The sequence below is a fragment of the Trifolium pratense genome, linkage group LG4 (genome assembly GCF_020283565.1).
Source record: "Trifolium pratense cultivar HEN17-A07 linkage group LG4, ARS_RC_1.1, whole genome shotgun sequence".
Lineage (NCBI taxonomy): Eukaryota > Viridiplantae > Streptophyta > Magnoliopsida > Fabales > Fabaceae > Trifolium > Trifolium pratense.
The window spans coordinates 53,970,264-53,981,653 of NC_060062.1; the positions used below are offsets into that span (position 1 = coordinate 53,970,264).

Below are 11,390 nucleotides of genomic sequence, written 5' to 3' on the forward strand. Positions count from 1 at the left end.
TAATAGATTTATAACTTAATCAAGATACAAATTTTAATATATAGATATTAACGGCACTAAAAATATTATTCATATTTAAGTAATAGGCCGACCTAGTAGGCCTAAAAGGCTTTTTTATTGGTCTGCAGTTTGACCATTTTAGCTAAATAAGCTTATAAAAAAACTTTGGCATGCTCTATTCAAATAAATAGATTGATCTGACCTAAACCTATGTAGGCTAGGCCATAGGCCTTGTAGATCGAACCGACCTATTCCCATTTCTACTGACAACTAAGTTAAACTTGAGGAAGTACTCCATCCGACTTTATTTATAAGCAAAAGTTAACAAATTTTTTTGGCCTTAAATATAAGCAAAAATTACCAAATTCAACTATATTAAATGCTATTGTTCTTAAAATATCTCTCATTAATTGTCTACTTTTTAAGATGATTACATTTTCCCAATGTAAATTTAATATATTGTAAATGATAGTTTAGTAAATACTCCATTCGATCCTATATATAAGAAAATGTTTACTTTTTAGATTCATTGTAAAGTTGATGTATCTAGATTATAATGTTGTCTAGATACATCAACTTTACAATGAATTTAAAAAACAAACTTCTTCTTATAAATGTGAAATTAGAGAATTTGGCTTATGTCGGAGTAGTACTTTGTTAGTGGAAGGAGATCATATTTTCTCAAAATCCAAGGTAATAAAGTACTCCTTCCGTCCCAAAATTTAAGTAAAAATGAGTCAAACAAACTTGATGTATTTGGTTTAAAATATGGACCAAATACATTCATTTTAGTTGATCAATTTTTTTCTATATTTTTGGACGAGGGAGTAATTAATTCCACATTCTTCAATGTCAATGTTGACTCATTTCCACGTGTCAACAACTTCAACTACACATGCATCGCATGATTGGATCAGTTTCTACGTCCACAGTAACACACTCCCTACTCTCCTCACTAGATCATCACCTATCATTCAATCTTAACCGTTGAATGTGACATCCTAAAAAAATGCCAAAAAAAAAAAAACGTCTTTAAAATTTAAAAGAAAAAGAAGTTTCAGTTTTCACGGTGTTTTCTTCGGTACACCTGAGGAAGAAGAAGATGATCATGAAATTGAACACTGATTTCTGACTGAGTCACCGAGTTAGGGTTCTAAACTCAACTCACTTTTTCTTACATTTTCACTTTCTATTTTTCTCCGGTCACTCTACTTCTTTTTTTTTTTCGGTTTTCCGGCGAGTTTTTTTTCTTCCGGTGATATCACAAGAAAATAATTTGATTATTTCATAATCTGAATCGGCTTCGGTTCTTTCAGTGAAATTAAAGTAGGCTTTGATTCGTTTTTTTTTTTTGGATATTTTTAAAAGTTGGTTAAAAAAGGATAAAAAATCCTAGTTTGGAAGTGTGATAATGAACTTTCCTGTGCAACTTTGAGGAGTTTCTTTGAATGTGATATGATATGTATTATGAAGAAACAATTTTTGGCAGTTATGAATATAACTATTTGGTTTAGTGCTTTTCTTCAATGTTAAAATGCAATGAAGCTAGGACAGATATCCGATTAGGTGTGTTTCGGTGCTAGACACGTGTCGATGTTTGACACTGACATGACTCTGACACTTATTATTATATTGAATTATGTCATTTTTTAGATAATTATCGGTGTCGACATGTCAATGTCCGTGTTGTGTCTATGTCTGTGTCCGTGCTTTGTAGATCAAATGTTCCTTTTCTATTAATTATAATGATTGTGTAAATTAAATTTAAAAATGAGCTACTGATTCTAGTTTAGATTAAGCAAAATTTGATGATCACTTGATTAGCAAGTAGTTTTTGGGGTTTGGCCTAATTTGTTGAGTTGATTTTGATATTTAAGGAAAATTATGAAAAATAATAAATTATTACTGCAACTTTTGAATCTTGGTTTTGCTTTTCCTTTTTCATAGACTAGGCTTTTATTAATTAATTTTTAATGCAATGATATTTATTTGGTTAAATTTATTTATATACCCATTTTTCCATTGATAGATTTCCTAATACAATGGTGTGGTGTCACTGGAACTGGCAGGAACCACTCACTCATCATTTCAACTCTTAATTGCTTTCTTCACCTTGAAGTTTGAGGCTTTTCCTCTCATTGATTCACAAAACTTCAAAAAAGAGCTTCACTTTTCAGTTGGATTTGGAAACATGGCTGTATCATTAAACCCTTTCTCATCATGGAACATGTGGGGTGGTAATGGGAGAAAAGAGAAAGAGCCAGCTTCAAATGGTTCTTCTTTGAATTCATCAACAACTTCTGAATGGACTCTTACTTTGAAGGAACATGAAGTGGTTAAGTTTCCTTTGGTGAAGGAAAACAAAAAGGTTCAATCACCATCACATAGGAAAGTTAGAAGGAAAAGAGAGGAAAATATGGAAGAGACAAGAATTGTTCCATCTGATGGTGGTGATTGGTGTTTCTTGTCTGGTTTTGAATCTGATGACTCAGATTGGTCTATTGGGTGGTTGGAACCTCTTGGTTCTGATTTTGAAAGCAATGATAATGATGATGAGGATCATTCTGGTGATGATAGTTTTGCTGTATTGGTTCCTTGTTATTCACCTGGTTGCAAGGAGGTTGAAGACTCAAACAATGTGCTTTTGAATGCCATTAAGAATCTCCCCAATGAATTTTCTTCTGGTATGACTTTTTATAATGAATTTTTTAGTTATGTTCTTCTTATTGTTTGGTTCTGTTCTGATCAAGAGGCTTATACTTATTATTGTTTGGTTCTGTTCTGATGAAGATGCTTATATAATTTCATCCTTGTCATATGAATTGTGATTTTTTTCCCCTTTGAATCAATGGACTTGTTATTTGAGTGAATGAACAATTTGATTATCGAATGTGTTAACTTATCACTATGGTTCCTGAATCAACCAAATTACGAAAACATCTTCAAATGTGTATCTTTGTTTTAGGTGGTATGGTTGTTGATTGTATATTTCGTTGATCAATTTAGTTCATCAAATTACTAAGAGAAGATACACCTAATGTTGTTTTTGTAATATTGATAAATTCAAGGACTATAGTGATAATGTCTCACATTTAGGCATGGATTTACTCTTGTTCTTTTTCTAGTTTCTATGACTTGTCTGGCTTCTTTTTTCTCCTCCTAGTGAATTATAACTATATTCAGATGTATATAATATAGGATAGGTCTCTAGTTGAAATTTTGGTTTGGCAATCAATTTTTTTTTTGGTACAATTTGGCAATCAATTTTTAAGTGTTGCTTTTATGATAGTGGGAAAGGTTATGCACTAAAGTAAGTTCATAATTTGACTTAAGAACCTCAATTCAATAATAAAGTTAATTTAACTAAAGGGATTGATTCCAAGCTTGGCAATGACATCTATATCGAATAGCATTACAATCTACACTTTTTTTCCTCTTATTTATTGCTTCTTTTTTGAGTTGCTTATCCTTTGTTGACAATTGAGCACAAGATCTACTGTTACAAAGGGATTTCAGATTGGTATTGTGGCACTGCAATTTTTTTAGTAATATAGTAAAATAGAATTAAATTATGAGATTAGACTAGATGAATGATGATACTATGTTAATCAGAAATGCTAAATAGATCCATCATTTTTTTTTTATAAGCAAGTAGATCCATCATTTATTTCCCTTCTTTGAACTATTATCTTTAAGGCTTTGTTAACAGTCTCACATCGGTTGTGAGTCTGGATATATCTTTATAAGTGAGGGCAATCATTCACCTTACAAGCATTGTACCATAGACTCCTCCACGATCTGTTGGCCGCTTGCTATCAAGTTTTTGATCAGGCCATCCACCATTTATATCTGCGCACCAAGCCCAATAGTGCTAAGCGCGATGACCTAAATATATGGAAATCACTCAAATTTTGATGACGACTAACATCACCACCTTTACGTAGAAGTTTAGGGTTCTCCACGTTCTTACGGCTGAAACAATGATCCCATTGGTGTTAATTCGACCAAAAAAAGAAGAGATAATGAATACGAGTTGAGTTCTGATTTCTGAGCCACGAATATTCACTTTCCTTGTATTTTGTCGAATCAGCACTGATTGGGCTACGTCTCAACCATAAGTTCAAGTGATATAATGAGCTTCTACTTATGGAGAGCGGTATTGTTCATTGTTGGAGGTTCAAACGATTTCCACACATCGATCCACCGTAGACTATATGCGGCACTACTCTACTCTAAATCTCACTTTTTAAGAGACTAGAATCTTATATGTTATTCATATATAATAATTTTGGAATTGTGATTGTTTATGCAGACGGAAAGAATTACATGGAAAAATGGTTGGCTTCTCTACAGAACTTTGGATCTTAGAAGAAAAAAAGAACTTCTTCACATGATTGATTGTCCTTGCTAACAAACTCCTACTAGTTATAAATAGCAAGTTAATGAAGAGTAGGATAAGAACCCTAGGAGCTGCAGGGAACCTCAAAAGCCTAATCTATTAGTAGTATTAATCAATTGTACATGCCACTTTCTCTATCTAGGTGTAGAAAATACAAAAGTTAGCTAACTCAAAAACCCAAAAAAAAATAAAAATAATTAAGCAGTTAAGTTTTTTAGTTGGGGAGGGCTATTAGAACTCTAATCATTGATCAACTAATGTACATTTGGAGACATTTTATCTTATTTATATTCATTACTGTTGCAATCAGAAGTTGGCATAAAAGAGTGGATTTTCTACTTTTGCAAAGTTACAAAGCAAAACTGATATATGCTAGTTTTCTTTATGTTCTACAATTGGGTTGGTTTTTCATTCCTTTTTTTACCTTAACTCATTTTATGTTCTCTGCACTTGTGGAATAATCTTTTTGTAAAACTGTGTGCCATATTAATGTTGTGTAATGGACCACATAAAACGCTAAAACCGTAGTGAAACTTAACTAGTTATGATTGTTGGTTGCACTTTGCAGACTGAAAGTGATTTGTAACAGAAGGTCATCCACAATGTGTTTTTTCTCAAAGTGGAAAGAAATCATCTTTGTGGAATCTCATCACATGTTTTTTCATCCTTTTTCACTGTTATATGGGCACCAAACGGTGGAACTGAGGTTATGTTAATCAAAGATGGACAATCAGTCTTAGCATAGAAAGTTTGGTCATGCGATAATGATGTTATGTGAGCATAAGGTTAATCCCAACTTTCTAAAAATATATAAAACAAAGCCTTGTAATTAAGAGGATTATTGAGTCTTGTTTATAAATCATATATATGTTTATCATCAATGCTTGTTAGAAATGAGGTTTACACTTTTTTCTTTCTTTTCTTTTTCTTTATTTCTTTATGGAAAGAGGTTCACTAATCACTTCTAAACTAGTAATATAATATTCCATTACATTGTCTAATATTAGCTATCAAATATACAATTTATATTTATTTTTTTATGATCCATTCATTTAATTATGTTATGGGCGGATTCCAGAAATCACTATATGGACCAGAATCACCACTGTTAGGTGGGCTGCGCCTACCTAAGGAAAACAAGCCCACATCGCCTAATGAGAAAGAGGCCCAATATACTTAAGTGGTTAAGCAAGTACGCCTCACTAACGGCTAGTACCCGAAGGTAGGCTTGGATTTGGTCATAAGATGACGTCAAGACCCAAGAGATAGGTCACATGGGATCAACCGCTCCATAGTGTTGGGACTCAATCCAATCCCCACTGAGATTCGCGTTTTTTTTTTTTTTGAATTGTGATGTTTATTCGAACTTGGCAAAAATAATCAATCTTACAATATGTCAACCGAAGAATTTTCCCAAATTTTAATAAATAAAAGTATCGCTATACTATTTCATCATGACACATGACATTTTCTTATTTCTACATTTTATAATTTTATGTCTATTTTTGGTTTATATTAAATGATATTTTTGTTTGAAAATTGAACTTTCGAATTTGATTCCTCAAAAAAAATAATTGACTATCAAATTTCCATAGTTATTTTCCCTGCATAGTTGGCAAAGTAGAAGAATGCCACGTGTACATGGCTAATTGGTTGTTCTTTATTTTTGAAAAAGGAGAGTTGGGACATCAAGTTCGGGCGAGGTTTACTCTCCTCCATGATGCCATAATTAGAACATGTTAGTTCTAACTTTCCTTATCCACACCAACCTTATATCAATTATTCTATTTGTTGGATAAGTCTTTTTTTTTTTGTCTAATTTTTTGTACTTGTTCTTTTCAACAATCTTGGTTCATGGAGTTCATGTCTTCCTATCTCTCTAGACATATAGAGAGATGAAATAGTTATAAGGGATAACAAAAGACAAGAGGAATAAGAAGAAGAATTTAAGAAAAAAGAACTAAACATGTTGCAAAGAGCTGCAAGTAATGCATATTCATGGTGGTGGGCCAGCCACATCAGAACAAAACAATCAAAATGGATGGAACAAAACCTCCAAGGTCATTTTCTTTTCTTCTCATCTTCTTGTTTGTATATATGTACTCCCTCAAACTATGCATATAAGTTTTGTAACATGTTGATATTAGAAACATGTAAAAAGAAATTATATTTCTTTGTCTTTTTGGTATAATTAAAGAGAATTGCCATTTCTTACGAACAAAAAAAAAATCACGAATAGAAAAATGACCAATAAGGGGGATCCGTATCATAACAAAATCGAGGATATGAATCCTCTTCGGTCATCTCATCTCGCTGATAGCTAAAACTGTACATATAGTTAAGTATTTTTTTCAAAATGGCTAGCTACAATAATCAGACACATTAAGTGTAGAAAAGAGGAGTATTGCGAGTTTGAATCTGCACCCCAATACATCAAATGTCACCGCAATATTTTATCATTTGAATTGCACTTACGAGAGTACATGGACATCAAAACATGTATTAAATTAATAGGATTGACTTTAAAATTGTCGTGTCAATCATGATGCATAGTTTTTTTCGTGACACTCAATATTTCTGAAATACAAATGGCTTTCTTTGTTTTCACATGCCAAAAACAAATAATTATATAAGCTTGAGCTTAGATATTAATAAGTTTAGAGGCTTTGTCTAATATGCACAAGCCTCTCAAGTGGTACATGGTGCACAAGTAGTGAATAACATTATAACGAATACAAATTTTACGAAATCTATCGTTAGATTAAAAGTTTATATCATATAGATCATCCATACAACTTGAAATCTGAGTCGTCTGATTATCATTGAATGGTCATGATTGGCTTACTGCAGTGACCTTGTGATATATTACAATTAGTTGTGATATAATTATGTGCCTGTCAAACTAAAATATACAAAAAATATATGCAGATATGGAGGAAAAGGTACAAGCTGTTTTAAAGCTCCTACAAGAAGAGGGCGACTCCTTTAAGAAAAAAGCAGAAATGTATTACAAAAGGAGACCAGAACTTATAATCTTTGTGGAAGAATCGTTCCGTGCATACCGATCTTTAGCAGATAGGTATGATCACTTATCAACAGAGTTACAAAATGCAAACAACACAATTGCTTCTGTATGTCCAGATAGAGTTCCTTATATGGATGAGGACGATGACGATGGATCACCAAGAACACCAAGAAAAATGCCAGGAGGGTTCAAACCGAATCTTCCATTTATGTCAAATGATTCAAATGTTTCAAATGTTCCGAATGTTCCGAAAGTTCCAAAGCCTCCACTCAAAGATTTAAAAAGTGTCATAACAACAGCAACAAAGAAACTCAGTGACAAGAAAGCATCTACAACAGCTTCTAAAGCTCCTAAATCAGGATTAAGTAGAAAGGAAGCAATTGAAGAGGTTGATAAGCTTCAGAAACAGATTCTAGCATTACAAACTGTGAAGGAATTTCTGAAAAGCTCTTATGATAATTCCATTGCAAAATATTGGGAAACAGAGGGGCAAATCACGAGTTTACAAGAGAGAGTTTCAAATTTGCAAGACGAACTTGGTGAAGGTGTTGTTAATGTTATTGACGACGAGGATGCTCGTCGTTTGATGGCACAACAGGCTCTTAAATCGTGTCAAGATGCGTTGGCGCAGTTGCAAGAGAAACAGGCTGTATCGCTTGATGAGACCAAAATTGAATCTAAAAGAGTAAAGGAAGTGAGGGAAAAGTTAAGTTCCTTCATGAATCAACTTGAATATAATCAAACCGATCAGCAAAAGCCGAGGCCAAAACGAGATGTAAAAGAAGTAATAGCATCAAAAGATTTGAGTGAAGATATTGATGAGACAATGACTCAGCAGAGACAAGAGTTACAGTTATTGCAAGAGAAGATTAAAGAACATTTTGAGGCTGACTCGTGTTCAGGTTTAAGCGTGACAGAAATGGCGGAAAAGATTGATGAGCTTGTTACCAAAGTAATCAGTTTAGAATCTTCAGTTTCTTCTCAGACAGCTTTGGTAAAGAATTTAAAAGATGAAACTGATGAACTCCATTCGTTGATTCGAATACTAGAAACGGAAAAGGAGAGTTTGATTAATGACAAAGTTAAATTGAACGAGAAACTGAGAGAAATGGATGAAAAAATGGTTGAATTACAAGATCTTAGCCAAGTTGCTCAAGATCAGAACAACAACCTTCAAACTCATTTCACCGAAGCACATTGTAGTCTCGATAATCTCTCAGAGAAAGTCCAAATGAAGAAGCCGGACGAGGAAGCTGTGGTGAGTGAAATATCACAAACAGAAAAGAATTCATCAAGAGAAGATGAACCAAAACATGCTGTTAAAGCACAAGATGCATTGAATCAAGACAAAGACTTATTGAAGGATGAAGCAAAGTCCAATAAGGCGACTTCTTTGGTAGAAGATGACCCAAAACAGGATGTTAAAGCACAAGATGCAATGAATCAAGACAAAGACATATTGAAAGATGATCCAAAGTCCAATAAGGCCACTTCTTTGGCAGAAGATGAACCAAAAAATGAAGTTAAAGCACAAGACGGATTTTTTTCTTTTTTTCTCAAAAAAAAAGATACATCGAATGATGATGCAAAGTCCAATAAGGCCACTTCTTTGGCAGAAGATGAACCAAAACAAGCACAAGATGTATTGAATCAAGACAAAGCCTTATTGAATGATGATGCTAAGTCCAATAAGGCCACTTCTAGGGAAGAAGATATTTTAAATCCAGATACTGAAAATAAAGCTAAGGTCACTGGTTCACAAACAAAAGAAGAACCAACCTCAGTGGAAACGAAATCTTCTGTAGAGTTGAAAGAAAGAGAAAAGACTCATGATATTAGCAGTAGCAATCAAATAAAATCAATTGATGCTGGAAATCATGAAAATGATTCTAAGGAAATTTCATCCGAGACAAAGAGTACTTCAAAAGGAGATTTTGATGAGGAAGCAATAACACGAGAAAAAAATGCATTGCTATTAGAGTATACTAACACTCTTAGGAATTATGAAGAAATGAAGAGCAAGCTTACTGAATTAGAGAAGAAAAGTCAAGATGCACTCTTTGAGTCATCTTTGCAGTTGAAAGAATTGAAGACTTCTAATGCTGTGAAAGATGAAGAGATTCGACTCTTACGTCAGAAACTAAGTATTTTGCAGAAAAGCTTAGAGGGAAAAGAAGAAATGCGAGAGTTACCACTACCGCAGCCACCAGAAAATAATGTTATGGAAGCAATGTTGAAGTTAGAAGAAGAAGAAGAAACGATTTCTGCTGTTGAACAGAAGTTTCGGATGGGAATCGACGAACTTCTAGAGGAGAATCTTGAATTCTGGATGAGATTCAGTGCTTCTTTCACTGAGATACAGAAATACGAAGCAACTACAAAAGATTTACTAGCCGAGGTAAAGAGAATCGAAGAAAAATGTAAATCAAACGAAGGAAGTAGTAGCGTAAAATATACATTGAAATCAGATGCAAGACCACTTTATAAACACCTTTCAGAGATACAAAATGAACTTACAATGTGGTTGGAAAACAGTGCAATGCTGAAGGAAGAACTTCAACAAAGATTCTCATCGTTGTGTGAAATCCAAGAAGAGATAACAACGGCATTGAAAACAAGTGCTGAAGATGATGATATCAAGTTCACAAGCTATAATGCTGCGAAATTTCAAGGCGAGGTTTTGAACATGAAACAAGAGAACCATAAAGTTGCTGATGAGCTTCAATCTGGGTTAGATCTTGTAACAACTCTTCAACTTGATGCTGAGAGAGCTCTTGCAAAGTTGAATGAAAGATTTGGATTGTCAAATTCTAAGAGAAGTCAGACGAGATCTTCGGATCCGAAGAACAATGTTCCTCTAAGGTCGTTTATCTTTGGAGTCAAACCAAAGAAACAAAAACAGTCTATCTTTTCATGCATGACACCTGCAATGAATAAGAAATATCGTGCTACGAAATGATAAAAATACCATAATGTAATTGTAAAGTTATATGCATACTACATTTCTTTAATTTTTTGCATCTGTTAAATTTTTTTATTGGTTTCATTAGGCAGTGTATGTATTGAGAGTGCAATTGGCTCTTTTACTTAAGGAGAGTGTATTTTCATTTTTATACTTTGTCTATAAATTGTAAGAAGTGTGATCAAAATGCATGTAGGGGCTTTAGATTGCCCTTTGTATTTTAAGCTATTTTTTTTTTAATGTACATCAGTAATTCCATTTTATGTTAGAAATGGTTTCTTCTAAGTACCAAACATCCCATGGTTGAAATTCTTAAAAAGGATTTCAAAATAATAATGGTTATAAAAGTATTAAATTTCAGTTTCTTTTTTAAGAAAATTTTCATGAATAACATTAATTCATAATGTTAGTGTTAGAATAAGAGATACAAACTAGAGAAATAAACAAAAAGAGGCTAGGGTTTACATTATAATACCAATTGCATAAGTTAAAATAAGGATTATAAGAGAATTTATAATAAGACCTAATGGACTCTAACTTACTAGTTACTAGTATAAAGGCCAAATAACTTAAGACTAATACTTTATTATCTAACAGTTAGTTGATTGAGAGGTATATTATTGAAATACAAAACTTATACAAAGTTCTTTAGACACTGTTTTTATTGTTCCTCACTTAAAATAGAGGATAATTGTAACACATTATTAGAAGATATGTAATATAAAAGAATCTGTCTCTTTGATTAACTGTATAATTTCTCATATAATTTTGTCTACGGAACATGTTTAAGCAATTCATTCAATCATTTAATCTTTCAAGACTCAAGGTGTGAGAACTGTTAACATAAAACATCATGAAACTTGTTAACATGATGTAAGAATTGTAGTTTTTGCCTTTGATTGACACAATAATGATCTTATATTAATTATTCTATAGGTAATTGTGATCCATTTAAAGGGTTGACATCTCTCGACAAATATTTTCTCTATACATACCGGTCAAAG

General features: G+C 32.9%; 2 protein-coding genes across 4 annotated transcripts; both read left to right on the top strand.

Moving 5' to 3' along the window:
- The first annotated feature begins 1,074 nt into the window (after nucleotides 1-1,074).
- LOC123924501 lies at nucleotides 1,075-4,794 on the top strand. 3 transcript variants are annotated; one of them, XM_045977412.1, is made up of 3 exons: nucleotides 1,075-1,144; nucleotides 2,070-2,684; nucleotides 4,313-4,794. In XM_045977412.1, exons 2-3 carry the CDS (start codon nucleotides 2,192-2,194, stop codon nucleotides 4,366-4,368), a joined length of 549 nt encoding a protein of 182 aa, XP_045833368.1. In that variant the 5' UTR covers nucleotides 1,075-1,144; nucleotides 2,070-2,191; the 3' UTR covers nucleotides 4,369-4,794. The 3 variants fall into 3 exon arrangements, with proteins under 3 accessions (XP_045833368.1, XP_045833367.1, XP_045833366.1); XM_045977411.1 differs by having other exon boundaries at nucleotides 1,101-1,144; nucleotides 2,030-2,684; XM_045977410.1 differs by lacking the exon at nucleotides 1,075-1,144 and having other exon boundaries at nucleotides 1,977-2,684.
- A 1,301-nt stretch (nucleotides 4,795-6,095) lies between these two features.
- Nucleotides 6,096-10,604, top strand: LOC123924503 (protein NETWORKED 2D-like). The gene is made up of 2 exons (XM_045977413.1): nucleotides 6,096-6,459; nucleotides 7,328-10,604. Exons 1-2 carry the CDS (start codon nucleotides 6,366-6,368, stop codon nucleotides 10,381-10,383), a joined length of 3,150 nt encoding a protein of 1,049 aa, XP_045833369.1. The 5' UTR covers nucleotides 6,096-6,365; the 3' UTR covers nucleotides 10,384-10,604.
- Nucleotides 10,605-11,390: the final 786 nt, after the last annotated feature.

Excerpts from the sequence above, each read along its gene's own strand:
- LOC123924501 (XM_045977412.1), top strand. The coding sequence starts at position 2,192 with ATGGCTGTATCATTAAACCCTTTCTCATCATGGAACATGTGGGGTGGT. Across the intron at positions 2,685-4,312 it reads CCCCAATGAATTTTCTTCTG|ACGGAAAGAATTACATGGAA; the intron begins GTATGACTTTTT and ends TTGTTTATGCAG.
- LOC123924503 (XM_045977413.1), top strand. The coding sequence starts at position 6,366 with ATGTTGCAAAGAGCTGCAAGTAATGCATATTCATGGTGGTGGGCCAGC. Across the intron at positions 6,460-7,327 it reads GATGGAACAAAACCTCCAAG|ATATGGAGGAAAAGGTACAA; the intron begins GTCATTTTCTTT and ends AAATATATGCAG.